The sequence below is a fragment of the Tympanuchus pallidicinctus genome, unplaced genomic scaffold (assembly GCF_026119805.1).
Source record: "Tympanuchus pallidicinctus isolate F22 unplaced genomic scaffold, pur_lepc_1.0 scaffold3, whole genome shotgun sequence".
NCBI lineage: Eukaryota > Metazoa > Chordata > Aves > Galliformes > Phasianidae > Tympanuchus > Tympanuchus pallidicinctus.
Genome location: NW_026294747.1, coordinates 44,368,608 through 44,381,465, shown reverse-complemented (window position 1 = coordinate 44,381,465; position 12,858 = coordinate 44,368,608). Strand labels below are relative to the sequence as shown.

The following is a 12,858-nucleotide window of genomic DNA, read 5'->3' as shown; positions in this document are numbered from 1 at the left end:
ACAAATGTCAAACAGTATGTTTTCCAGGCCTACCTGCTTCAAATCTCATCTTCCAATCTTTGCTGTTGAAATTGCTGTTAATGATTGTCCAGAAAATGTCAGCTCCGTGAGGAAGTGAAAGTGCATGAAGAACCAGTGGGACTGCCAGGGAAGAAAGCTGAGAGAACTCAGACTTCACAACTCCCCATAAGCTGGAAAGACCAAAAATATGAAGACTGTTTATAGGAGCTTTCTCTTTACATCTTTACTTTGAAATGTCCACACTGTATTATTAGTGGGAATGCACTAATTTTCAGTAGAATCTCTATGAGCTGTCATAGACCTTCAAGTGAACACTACAGAGTTGCCTATACGTGAATAGAGCTACTTGGAAGTCTTTAAATTCAACATTTTCTCTTGAAAATTCAAGTCCAGATATTCCTTACATTGAAACACTTCAGATTTATCAAAACTTTAATTCATGGCATTTGAGCCACATGAACTGTCTCGGCATCATGAATTATGTGCATCCTCAAACTACTGAGATGTAAAATTCTTTCTGCAAAATATATTTTTGATAAAGTTTTCATTGTAGTTTTTTGTTTTTGTTTTTGTTTTTTTCTTGGAAAAAAAAAGCCTTCTTGAGATAATATAAAAGAGAAATAACTCTGAGATTAAGTCAATTGTACACTCCATTTTCAATCAATTTGGGCCATCACTATGAGAGTTGTAATACTTAAGACTACGCACCCTCATTTCAAAAGTGGACTGGGTGGTCTCATATTTGGTTCCTATTCAACACTTTGTTTTCTTCTTGATGAAATGTTTCACTATCAAATTGTGATTATGGCCTGAAGGAGGATTCAGACAACTACTGGAATTTGAACCCTATCTCTCTAGAAGTATAGCATGTCAAACTGATAAAGTATAGCGAACTAAGCAACACCAGAACTTGCTTCCAAGCAGATGCAGGGCAATATGAAATGCTTATCAATGTTTTACTAGATCCCAATACTTTCCCATTTCTCTGGGGAGAAAAAAAAAAGAAAAAAGAAAGAAAAACAAAAGAAAATAAAAACACAACTTAAATCAAAATAATTACTTTATCTTTTGTCCAGCTGTATGATCACCTCTGATAGAGCTAGAGATGCTCAAGTAAATATGGAACTGTACAAGGCAGGGTATCTCAGTTCTATATGTAGCCTCATAAGGGAACATTAGATAGAATATTTACACAGCTTCTTAACCTTTCCCCAGTTCTCTAGCACACTTCCTTAATTTTCCCTTTTAAACCTACAAATTCTTTGCAGTCACAATGAATGTTTATTTGGGAATCAATTAAGTATGAAGATACAATGTGTAATAAAAGTCTACCTTGAAATCAGCATGTGATCTTGAATATAAGCAAGAAATTGTGGATAGTCCTTTCTTGCTATATACAGGCATTCTCCATGAAGACAAAGAATCTTCAGACAATTCAGCATGTTAAAAAGAATGTCTGGTTCTTCAAATCTTGACATTTCCTGTGTAAGCAGAGGCACCACTCTCAACATAGCAAAACCACTTAAGGGAAAACTCAAGCTAAACAAACAAGTAAATAATTTTACCTGCAGTATAGTGTATATGAGCTTCAAGGTAACTGGAAGTTGCTGATAACAAAATTTTCTTTCTGTATCATTCTTTATTGCTGTTGAAAATGTAAGTTACATAAACTGTTGTTAAAGTCCTCTCATTTGTGGATTCAAAGTGAAACTAAAGAATGTGAAAGTAATCAGAAGCAAATTAATTCTTGCCATACTAACACTGACATCAGTAAAGTTACAACTGCACAGAATTTGGCATCGAATGTTTTTGTTACTTGATATGTTCACAAAGCCAACACTTTCTGAGTCAAAAACACCTCCTACTAACATAATACAGTCTTCTGTTGATATGCTGAAAGAATAAAATGTGTGAGAAGAAAAGTGACTATGTACTGTGGCTTCTGAAAAACTGCTTCAAAACCTCGTATTCTGTATGAATGAAACATTTCTTTCAAGGCCTAATGTAAACAGTCTTCTCACCAAACCTACCAGTATTTTCCGTGGTCTCTGTGTGATTCCCTGGGTTTTCTCCATGTTTTGGTGCCGATTTGTCTTCCTCTTCTCCTTCAGTTCCTATAATAAACTCAGGTCTAGTATACAGAAGACTATCCTCAAGGTTATCTGTGGGCTCCTTTAAGAACATAATAAGTTAAATTCATTTCTTGATGTTTTCTAAATACATTAGGCCATATCTTGCTGTTAGTAACATTTTCTGTGGATAAGCTGAGCCCAAATGAGTCAAAGATTGTCTAGCTTCCATGTAAATTTGTGTATTCAAATTATCTGTGCATCTAAATTCCTGCATCAGCAACTTGATTCTGACAATAAGATCATGTTTCAGACATGGATTTAATCACACTTACTAGCTGTATATTGGAGCTGAGGAGTATCCTCAGGCCTCTGGATCCACTAAACCTGTCTTCTTTTCTGAACAACCAAGCAAGAACTAAGACATTTCAAGTTGCCTCCTTCTATTCAAAATTATTAATTTATTTGAAAGTATCTACTCTTAGCCTTCAAAGGAAGATGAAAAACACTAAGTATTAATGTTTCACATTTTATTTAAAACAGTATCATAGGAGTGTACTTCCAAAGTGGGCAGCGTTGACAGGGAGAAGAGTTCACACTGAAGGAATATTGCCATCCTCCCTCTGTTCTCTGAATAAATTCAACCTTAGGAGATTTTAAATTCAGAGGTGTTTTTGCCTTAACTTCTTAAATGTTCCACACCAAAGATCAGTGCAGCTTTGCTCCCTTGTGCACAGTGTAATGAGAATAACCAAGAGGAGTTTCAGCATGCCAGTAATACAGGTTATTGTACTTACCACTAGTCTGATTTCTTCTTTTGGAGCAAGTTGTTCCAGCAGCTCAAAACCCAGCTGGTAACACAGAATGCTGGACTGACACAGACCACATTCAACTGCTTTTTCATCTTTCTGACAAGTGTGAGAACCACCCCAGGGTGCCTGGAACACATTGTTTATGATGGATATTATATCTTTTGAAATGCTGTTCTCTAAGCCCAGAGTGACACCATCATCCTGGAGTTCCATCTGAAAAAGTGAAAAGAGTAAGGATTTAATATTTCTTTTGAAACCACAGCCCTAAGTGTTCTGCCTATTCCTACATTTCTTCCAACGTTCAAACCCAAGGCTGAACAGTTGGAGTAAGGTTTTGAAGGTAAATAAACAATTTCAAGTACAGGACAATTAACATTACCTGGAGACTTTTATTCAAAACAGTTGGATCTGAATTTTCAATGTATAACTTTAGATAACCAAAAATTATGTATCTAATCTAAGCCTGTCAACAAACTTCTTGTAGCCTGTAGAAAAAGCACATCTGCTAAGGATACTCATATGAGATGCTTAACACAATGTGGAGATGTCTACCTTCTCTTCATTGAACCCTTACCTCTTGTACAGGTGAAGGCACATGAAAGCTATAGAAAAATTTAAATGCCTTATATTTTGTCATAGTCCCTCATCAGAAAGGGTCTCAATACAAGATTAGAGAGACAAAAGTGACTACAGAACTTCAGTGTTGCTTACTATGGGTATTTTTCTCCCAAGAGTACCTGCTTCAAGATGAGGTCGAACATCAAAATGAAGCAATTAAGATTCATTTCATCATCCTCACAGTCAAAATCAATTGCCTTCCCACTAGGATGCCCAAAGTTCTTGAAGGGACTGTGAAAAGGACTATGTATAGGACTTCGAAATGGGCTCTGGAAGGGGCTTGGGAAAGGACTCAGCATGTTGTGCTGAACTCTGCGACCAGGGTCAGAAGCAACGCTTACCTGAAGACACATAAAGTAAACATGTTCAAATGAATACTAAGCATTTAAACAAGATTTCTATACAAGACTAGGGAAAATGTCAAGAATATTGACAGCTTTACTATTCCTTTTGGAAGCTTTTATTTTTTAACCTGCATCATCATAAACAAAACAGAAAATTGGTGCTACTAGTAAAGTGACCATCAGGTTACACTCGCTTGCCCCAGGGATATCAGCTTCAATAGCAGGAAGCTAATAGAGAGTATCTCAAGACAATAGCATAATTATGGCTATACCAAGAATATGAGTAGCTGTAAATGAAATAGGCATAACAACAGTAAGATGTGCATTTCTGTACGAATTTATGTCCACACTACCATAGGCCCCTTACAACACTCTCAGAACCTCTAAGAGTTTCAAGGAAAAATATGGTTAGATTACACAAGGACTATCTTTAGACCAGCTAGCGTTTGGATTACTATATCATCCAATTTTTCTATTTAGTTTATAAGTTGTCATGAACAAGTTGTGTAAGTGCTCTCTGCTGAGCTACATCAGAATGTAGGAGGACTACACATGAAGTATCATCAACTGCCTAGATGCTGTAGGTCTATAATCTGAAGATATAATCTTTTAACACTGTTTCTTCTGTCCACAAAGCACTTCGTAGAAGACGACTAGAAAGTTAGCCCCATCAGTCCAAGTGTGTTAATGCCTACATATTTGTAAATACAGATATATATAATATATGTATATATATATAAATACATATGTATTATATGTATATTAACAGATCATAAGCTTTTGACAAATTAATTTTCTTTATAGAAAATTTTACATTTCTTGGAGGGGGAAAAATACAGGCAAAAAAAAATAATTGTTCTGTTACCCCCCCCCAGATCATCCTAGCCCATCAAACATGTATAAAAAAAAAAAAAATTAACTCTGGGTGACCAGTTGTCCATAGAGAACATTGTTAACAGACATTAAAAGCAAATGAAAAGAATGAAAATAGTTGGAAAACATACCATGACAAACACTCAAAAAAAATCCCATCTGAGTTCACTGATGAAAACCTGCAGTTAATTCCTACCTGCATTATCTTCACAGTGACCACTTGACAGAGAGGTATTACTGAAGAAGTCATGTAAAATTTATTTCACTCTCAAAATTTGTATTGGGGTTCCAATCAAATGTTGCCATATTGAAAAACGACTTTAACTCTTCACATGCATTCTATTAGGATAACTGTTCAAAGCAAAAAAAAAAAAAAAAAGCAGGAGAAATAACCATAATAACCATTACCCTCCGAGCTGCAACATTTCCTGCCAGTTCACTGACTCTAGATTTTCTTTGATTTGCTAATTCCTTCACAGAATTAACTCCATCAGAAAACATGCTGATTAGTAACTGAAGAGGAACAACAATGTCAAGTTCAGATAACACCTGAGGAAAGACAAGTAAAAAAGAAAAAGATAAGTTTCAAGATTGATTAAAAAATGCCATATATTCTATAAGATTATAATGCCTTATATTCTATAAGCATATTTATCACATGATCCTCAGATCAGCAAGTTGCATGCATTTAATTTTGGAATACAGTGAGGTGAGCTGTGAATTTTAGGTTTCCATTCAAATCAAGGCAAAAGAGAACTGTCAAAAAAAAACACCTATTTTCAAAATATTTGATCACACAGTGCTTTCTGTACATTGAGATCAGTTTTATGCACAAAATGTTTCTGTGAAGCAGAAATATTAAACATAGTTGTATGAATAACTATTTACTATCTTGACTATTACCTAAAATAGAATTCCTATATTTATTCTAAGAATTCAGCCAGATTGCCTACAGATGCCAGTATACTGACAACATTGGTTATCTACCTATAACTGTGGGAATATCACCACCTATTTTGTCACCTAATATAAGTTCATCCAAACTTGTCATAACTGTTAGTAGGAGCAAGAAAAAAAAAAAAATCAAGAATACAAGAATCGTATTTTACTTGAAAATTTTGGATACATGATTACATAGATAAAATGGCCTTTGCTGACTTATTAAAGGACACTTACATGCAGCCAAAGCAATGCTTGCTCTTGCACAGAGGCTGGATACCCTGTGAATCGACAGCTGATGAAGCCAAACATCTCTTCCATGGAGAAAGGGAGAGGGCAAAGTTCAATGTCAAACATTTTGCTGAAAAGTAGGACAAAAGTAGAGCATCACTGAGTTATTATAACATGTTGTTATGGTAAGGTATAACAGAAAACTAGTAGAAAGGCAATCACAATTAGCACTCGTGATGCTTCTGGAATCTTATTGCCATCCTCATTCTCCAGAGGAGTTGAGCTACGGTGCTGATGCCATCCGTTCTGATTGAATCATATCATAAAATCATTGAATGGCATGGGTTGGAAGGGAACTTAAGACTATTTATTTCTAACTTCCCTACTGTGGGCAGGATTGCACCCACTACCCTAGCTCAGGCTGCCCGTGGCCCCATCCAGCCTGGCCTTGAACACCTCCACAGCTTATCTGGGCAAGATGTTCTAGTGCCTCACCACAGTGAATTTGGTGATGCACTTCAAGAATTTGCATCACATCTTATATTATGCCCAGTTTGATTTGATTTCTACACTCAATGTATAGAAAAATTTCTCATCTCACCACTCCACTATTCCTTATTCTCACTAAACATGTTTTCATCGGTCTGTGCAAATATAAACTTAAGGTTAGTTTCAGAGAAAGTGTGAAGCTTTGCTGTCAAAGGCATACGGCTAATATGGAATTATGACTCCAACAGTCACCATTACCAGTCTGGTAATTTTTTGTTCAACAGGAGAAGATGGCAGTTAAATCAATATAAAACAGCTATTTTTCAGTGCCAGCTCTACTAATCACCAATATTTCTCCTCAACAGCTAGCCAGGAGGAAAATGAAGCTTCTTCCACCATGCCAAAGGAAGACACTGAAAGTGTGCTTTGCTCAACGAAGAAGTTGATTCAAGGATACAAAGAACAATGAAATGAAACTTTCCCAAAAAAATTTAGATTAAAGTCTAGTCTAAATACAATTCACGAAAAATTCAGAAGTATTCACTCACTACTGTCTACTGCACAAAGGCTGAATGACTTCTTTATTCATTTTCAACATTTTATTTCACTAATACCTTCAACAATCAACATATGTAATAATAAAATGGTTTCTACAAATGTCTACATACCTTAATACTTCTCGGAATTCTTTCAGTTGATTATCAGGCACTTCTGTCCTTATAGCTTCCAACCACTCTGGCATTATACATTCCCACACTGGCTGATTTATTACATTGTATGGAATCAAGCAAAGGATTCGATTCAGGCCTTCTTTTAATTGGGTCACAGCACTACATGATTTGTCCCAGTATCCACCAACCTGTGGGTATTTTCAGGAATTAATACTGATAACCATTACTTTGAATCCCATATAATTAGTCCAGCACAAGCACCAATTTGCTCAGTGTGTTGCAGCCAAGAAATCATGAGGGATGAGCATCCATCAGCCCAAACATAGCATTCAGCTATCGTGACTAAATTGGTTTTTTTCCTCTCTCATTTGAGCCACAGTTCAAAAAATGACTGTCCAAAATTTAGAATAATTTTGCTCACTTCCAGGTCATGACAGAGAATATCTCACTGACTACAGTTTTTAATGAAGGACAAATTTGTTTGCTCAAATTTGTACCTTCAATTATTTGCTCTGGGCTATCAGCTACAGTGCAGGATCTTTATTTTGAAAAGCTTGATCTGAAACACGTCTTTGGCTCTTATGGTTTTTATTTACTTGTTTTGCTTTTATTTCTTTGACTGAAACTTGTGTTTCAAAAGGAAGGCAAAAAGTATACATCCAAGTAAATAAATAACTGGTCTATGGAGACTAATTATTCTAACTGACCTCAGCTCATATCTGCTATTCCTTAATGGCTCTAGAGATGCCTGCTGTTTTGGCAGCAGCTACCAGTACTCTCAGCCAACAAAATATTTTTAATTCCATTCATCACAGTTAATTTCATTGCTGGTTTTTTCTTATTTTTCTAGTGAACCCTTGCATTTCTGACAAGTTGGCAAATTGTTAAACTCATTCTCAGCATTGCAGTGGGGTTTACGAAAGTGTGAAAAGGGCTGGATCCAAGACAAAGTCTAACAAGATCCAAGAAAAAGGTCCACAACACACTACAGCATAACGTTCAGCCCTTCCTTTCCTCTTTAACCTCAAAGCCCAGATCTCTTCATTTCTAACATCGATCCATTCACCTCCTAGATTCCCTCAGCTGCCCTCCAACCTTCCCACTGTCAAGGTCTACCTTCAAAGAGATGGTTTGGAGTTATATACAGGGTGGTCTGCTCATGTATAGCAAATTCTATACATGAGGTCATGAAAAATCCATAAATACACACATCATACCTGATGATGTAGTGTATCAACTCCAGATGACACTTCCCACACTAACCACCAAATTGTAGGAATTAAATGAACTCGTCCATCTGACATTACACATAAGGAGATCATAAAATAAAAGTCATCTCCAAAGATTACAAAAGAACGAGTGTAGTTGGCAGTGATAAATGTGGAAAGTCTGCCTTACATCCCTCACAAACATAAAATTCCTAATTTAATCCTGATGTTTCATTTTCTATAGATGAATATTCACATGTCTCATCTTGATGCATGCTTCAACTATTCATGTTAAGACAAGTTCTGTTCCATAACTAAAGGGCAGAAAGTGAGGAAGGCTTGTTCAAGGAGTTATTCAAGCAAGGGGTCTCACTGATGCCCCCTTAATGACCTCTCGCCATTAACAATAATGCAAACCATGGCAGATGAGTCTCCTGAGTCACTTAAATCAGACACATAACAGTAAAGCAGACTCGTAAAGAAAGTCATACCTGGAAGCTGGCAAGTGACAGCTTATTTCTGTAATGTATGCTTTAGCGCATAATGAAGATGTGTTGAGCTATCGAAAATGCACAGTATCTTTCAATCTCTAAAATATTCTTCCACTTTGTCTTCATATTACTGTAAATAATTCACTGTTTCTGACAGAACTTGAAAAAGCTATGAAGTGGAAAAATTCCTAAACTCTACTATTTCTTTATCAATGAGATTTCTTCTCTCCTGATAGGGTTCAGGGGGAAATAGTTTTTATCCAGTTTACTTTAATGTCTGTGGCAACTAAATAAACCTTCAGATAAATTATTCTTACCCTGGCAAACTCCATTGGTTTAGGAAGGAGGCACATAACCATGACATCAAACCTGACATCACAAACTGTCTTCAACCACTTGGTAACAAACTGGGGTTTCAGCTTTTCAACCAGGCTACCAACTTCATCATCCATCATGTAAGCTGTAGAGTGAAACCACTGAAATACCATGCTAACCAGCCTTGCTAAACTCTCTGTGGGTGTATTCTCACTGGGAGTGCAAAGGCTCACCTGCAAGACAGAAGTACAAAGTTTCTCACCTTTCCTTCTAGAAATGAAAGCATTTGTCTACTATATTTGTATATTCTCAGAGATACATGGATGCAGAATAAATGTAAGGTAACTGAGCTGATTAGTTTTGAATTTGGCACAGGTTAATTGATAAAATATTTCAATAACCAGAAAATAGCAATAAAAAGGGAGGAAAAAAAAGCATTTATCTTTTGTCTTTTTTTAATACTGAAAATAATCAAAAGAATGCTTTGACAAACTGAAACATTCTGGTTTGAGTTTTAAAATCATTTCTCTTTTCAGAAGGTAATCTAATGTCCAGTAAAATATATGACCCAAATATAAATATATAAAATGCAGAAATTAAAAAGATTAAATCAAATCAAGAGTTAAAAAAAAAAAAAACCCAACATGAAAGAACATATTAAGTTTGTATAATCAGTGATCTTTGCTGTACAAGAGGATACCAATTTTGATTTTTGTCTCATTTAGGACAGGAATATGAATTTCAAGCCTTCAAAAATACCTGTAAAATGATTAACAATAATCTTCTCCCAGTCTCCAAACTTTCTTTTTTTTTCCTAAACAGTGTCAGCACTGCAAGAATATCAATCAGAGACAAAGTTTGTACCTCAAATCACAGACCAGGCACATTTTAAGCCTTTAATGACCTGATGTTTGAGCTTTTGCTACCTTCTAAGGAGAAGGAGAATATTTCAAGTCAGGTTACTGCACTGAATTAAAAAAAAAAAAAGAAGATTTAGGAGGTTCCTTCTAACCACCGAATAGTTGATGTTTGAGGGAGGGGAAAAGAATTTAGACTTCAGAAATAAAAGAACAAGTACTTCTTACCAAGAACCAGATACCAAATTGACTTAGGAGGCGTTGGTCGTGCTTGTCATCATCTTTATTATCAAAGTCTGTATTGTCCAGGGAGTGATGAGAAGATGAAAGGCCCATCTGCCTCCTGCGGTTGAGTTCATGCTCCCTCTGCTCAGCATGGAACTCTGCTTCCTTCAGCAAGCTATAAAACAAGTTTGTAGGCAGTGAAGACAGCTTTCCTGCACTTGATACAGATATCTGATGAACAATGATTAGAGATTAAGGCATTGGACGTCAACATTTTCCCAGAGACAGCAATAAAATTTACTTCTAGGATTCAAGGCTGAATTCTTCCAGGAGGACAACACTTACAGCTGATTGATACTCAGCCAAAGCAGCAGGAGTTCAGTACCCAGGAGTTATACAGGCAGTGTTTACACAAAAGCTTGATCCTGCTTTGTATACAGATTCTGTACAAACTAGAATCTTACCTGATCACAGCTTCCACAGTACACACAAGCTCCTCTGCCCCACACTCCCGTGTATTGATAGGGGGTGGTGAGGTCTGGTAAAGATGGGTTTCTGCTGCTGCCCCAACTTCACTGCTGTGATGATTTGAATGGCATCTTTTGCAATAGCGCACTGGCCTGTTGCCATGGCGACCACAGCATCCTGCTGAGAAGCATGTAACCACAGCTCTTCTGACATGTGAACTGCAGTTCTGGAAAATGAGAAGAATTTGATTAGGCCATAAGTATCAGGCAGTGGAACTGAAAACTGATGAAAAGTCCACACAGGAGAGCTGACTCAGGTATTGACTGTTTGCAGATCACTATGTACAAGCACAGATGTGTACAAACTCCTGATGCCAAGTGTCACTGAGTTTTTAAGAACATGAGCTCAGGTCTGGACTTAAATGTCACTTTGCTCCTCTTTTGGAGCAGGTCAAAACAACATTTAAGTCATCAACTTTTGGCTTGGAGCAACCTCTAAAATTTACAGTAGTTCTCTTAACCACTGCTTATACTTCAAAACATCCCTTCAAGTTTTATATATAGCACACTAACACATTCTGAGGTACGTAATCAATGATACCACATCAATTTACTCTATGTGTGAATCTGGCTTATCATATGTAATTGTCCAAACCCCTGAAGTATGCACTAACTTCAGTTTTGCCCTCCGGTAATCTGCCCCAACAGAAAAGCTTTATTTATCACACAAGATTTAGCATATGTTATATATTGTATCCTTCATTACTGAACTGTTATTAAAACACACTAGCTGGTAGGTTTTGCAAGCAGATTCTTTTTGTCAGCAATTTTTTAGACCACTGAATACTTTCAGTCCATATATTTAAAACAATTCACTGTTCACAGTAGGAGTTTTGTCCAATTGAAGATTAATCTAGGACTTTTGCAAAACGAGAAGATATAAAATACTCAAGATAAACAAATCAATCTTTTGCTGTATTTACTTCATAAGCAGTTATAGAATAACAAATCCATCTAATTGCATAATTAAATTGCCTTACTCATTACATCTTGAATAAAAACCTACAAATCCAGACAAATATCAACAGTTTAAACAAAAAGAAATCTTGCTTCTAAATCATTCCCATCTCCAACAAATGCATTCATGGATAAACTGTGAAAACTTGGAATGTTTTACCAAAAGGATACCAAAGAGGATGCACCACACACTGATGGAATGACATTACATACAACACCAAATCATGCCTCATCACAGAAATGACTTAATCTTACCTTCTTCTGACATATAGCAGAAATTTCAGCTGTAAGGGGAAGGCATACAAAACATCAACACAAAATGACGATTCTTCTGGTTTAATGTGCCAACCATGGGAAAATGGAATAGCTGCAAGGAATTCTCTGAGGCTAAACCTGTGCTTTCAGCTACTACTCAAATCTATAAGTCTCTTGGATTCCTGGAGGCAGGACACTGCATACATTTGCTTACTAGCTGTTTCTACACAGAAATGAAAGAACAGTCTTGGTATGTTAAGTGTGCTGCACCCCTATCCACTTTTCATAGGAGGATTTGCAACAGTGAGCCTGTTGGCATACTAATGCAACTGGCATACTATGGGAAGCAGGGCTCATATAATTACATCGTCTGAGAAAGCTGGTAGTATTAGTGAATTTAGATTAACAATGTTGATGTAGCCACTACATCCACAATCACTATCTCTACAGAGAAATATTTGAAGATTCAACCTATAAGCAGTACCTCTCAGTCTTTCACCCCATTATCTGATTCAGAGGCTTCTGAATCCCTGACTCCCTTAAAACAAATGAAAAAAAAGATTTCAAATTCCCTTAAAATAAATGATACATTCTGTAGCCTGAGTTAGATTGTAACTGTAAGGAAACAGCAAGAAAAAAATCCACAGCCTAAGAAACTCCAGTTTGCTGAACAAAGAGAAAGGGAACGTCTTTGTTTTGTCCTTGAAACAGTATTATAGAGAATACATGACTGTCCTTGTTAACTCAGGAAAGTCAACCTAGTCTGCCAATAAGCTTAGCCCCTTGCTGGCAGATAATAGAATAACACATATATTCTTTGGCCAATGGACCACGATTGGATCAATGAATGGATCATTGAAAAATATGTTATGTCCATTTCTGATATCCTTTACAGCTTCCTCTTTGTAGAACAGATTTTCAGAAGCTTTTCAAGCTTTAAAATCAGAGCCATGTTA

General features: G+C 36.4%; 1 protein-coding gene across 11 annotated transcripts in view; it reads right to left on the bottom strand.

Moving 5' to 3' along the window:
* The window catches only part of UNC79 (unc-79 homolog, NALCN channel complex subunit), a 100,836-nt gene that overhangs the window by 59,216 nt on the left and 28,762 nt on the right, over positions 1-12,858 (bottom strand). For 10 of the 11 annotated variants that reach the window (XM_052694540.1, XM_052694534.1, XM_052694538.1 and 7 more), the window contains 13 exons: positions 11,903-11,931; positions 10,628-10,857; positions 10,167-10,338; positions 9,084-9,314; positions 7,065-7,255; positions 5,914-6,037; positions 5,146-5,286; positions 3,640-3,861; positions 2,888-3,115; positions 2,052-2,193; positions 1,587-1,666; positions 1,354-1,502; positions 34-191 (listed from right to left, as the gene is read on the bottom strand). In XM_052694540.1, the coding sequence (XP_052550500.1) occupies positions 34-191; positions 1,354-1,502; positions 1,587-1,666; positions 2,052-2,193; positions 2,888-3,115; positions 3,640-3,861; positions 5,146-5,286; positions 5,914-6,037; positions 7,065-7,255; positions 9,084-9,314; positions 10,167-10,338; positions 10,628-10,857; positions 11,903-11,931 (2,097 nt within the window). The remainder of the gene's footprint in view (positions 1-33; positions 192-1,353; positions 1,503-1,586; positions 1,667-2,051; positions 2,194-2,887; positions 3,116-3,639; positions 3,862-5,145; positions 5,287-5,913; positions 6,038-7,064; positions 7,256-9,083; positions 9,315-10,166; positions 10,339-10,627; positions 10,858-11,902; positions 11,932-12,858) is intronic. The other variant, XM_052694541.1, reaches the window with a different exon arrangement.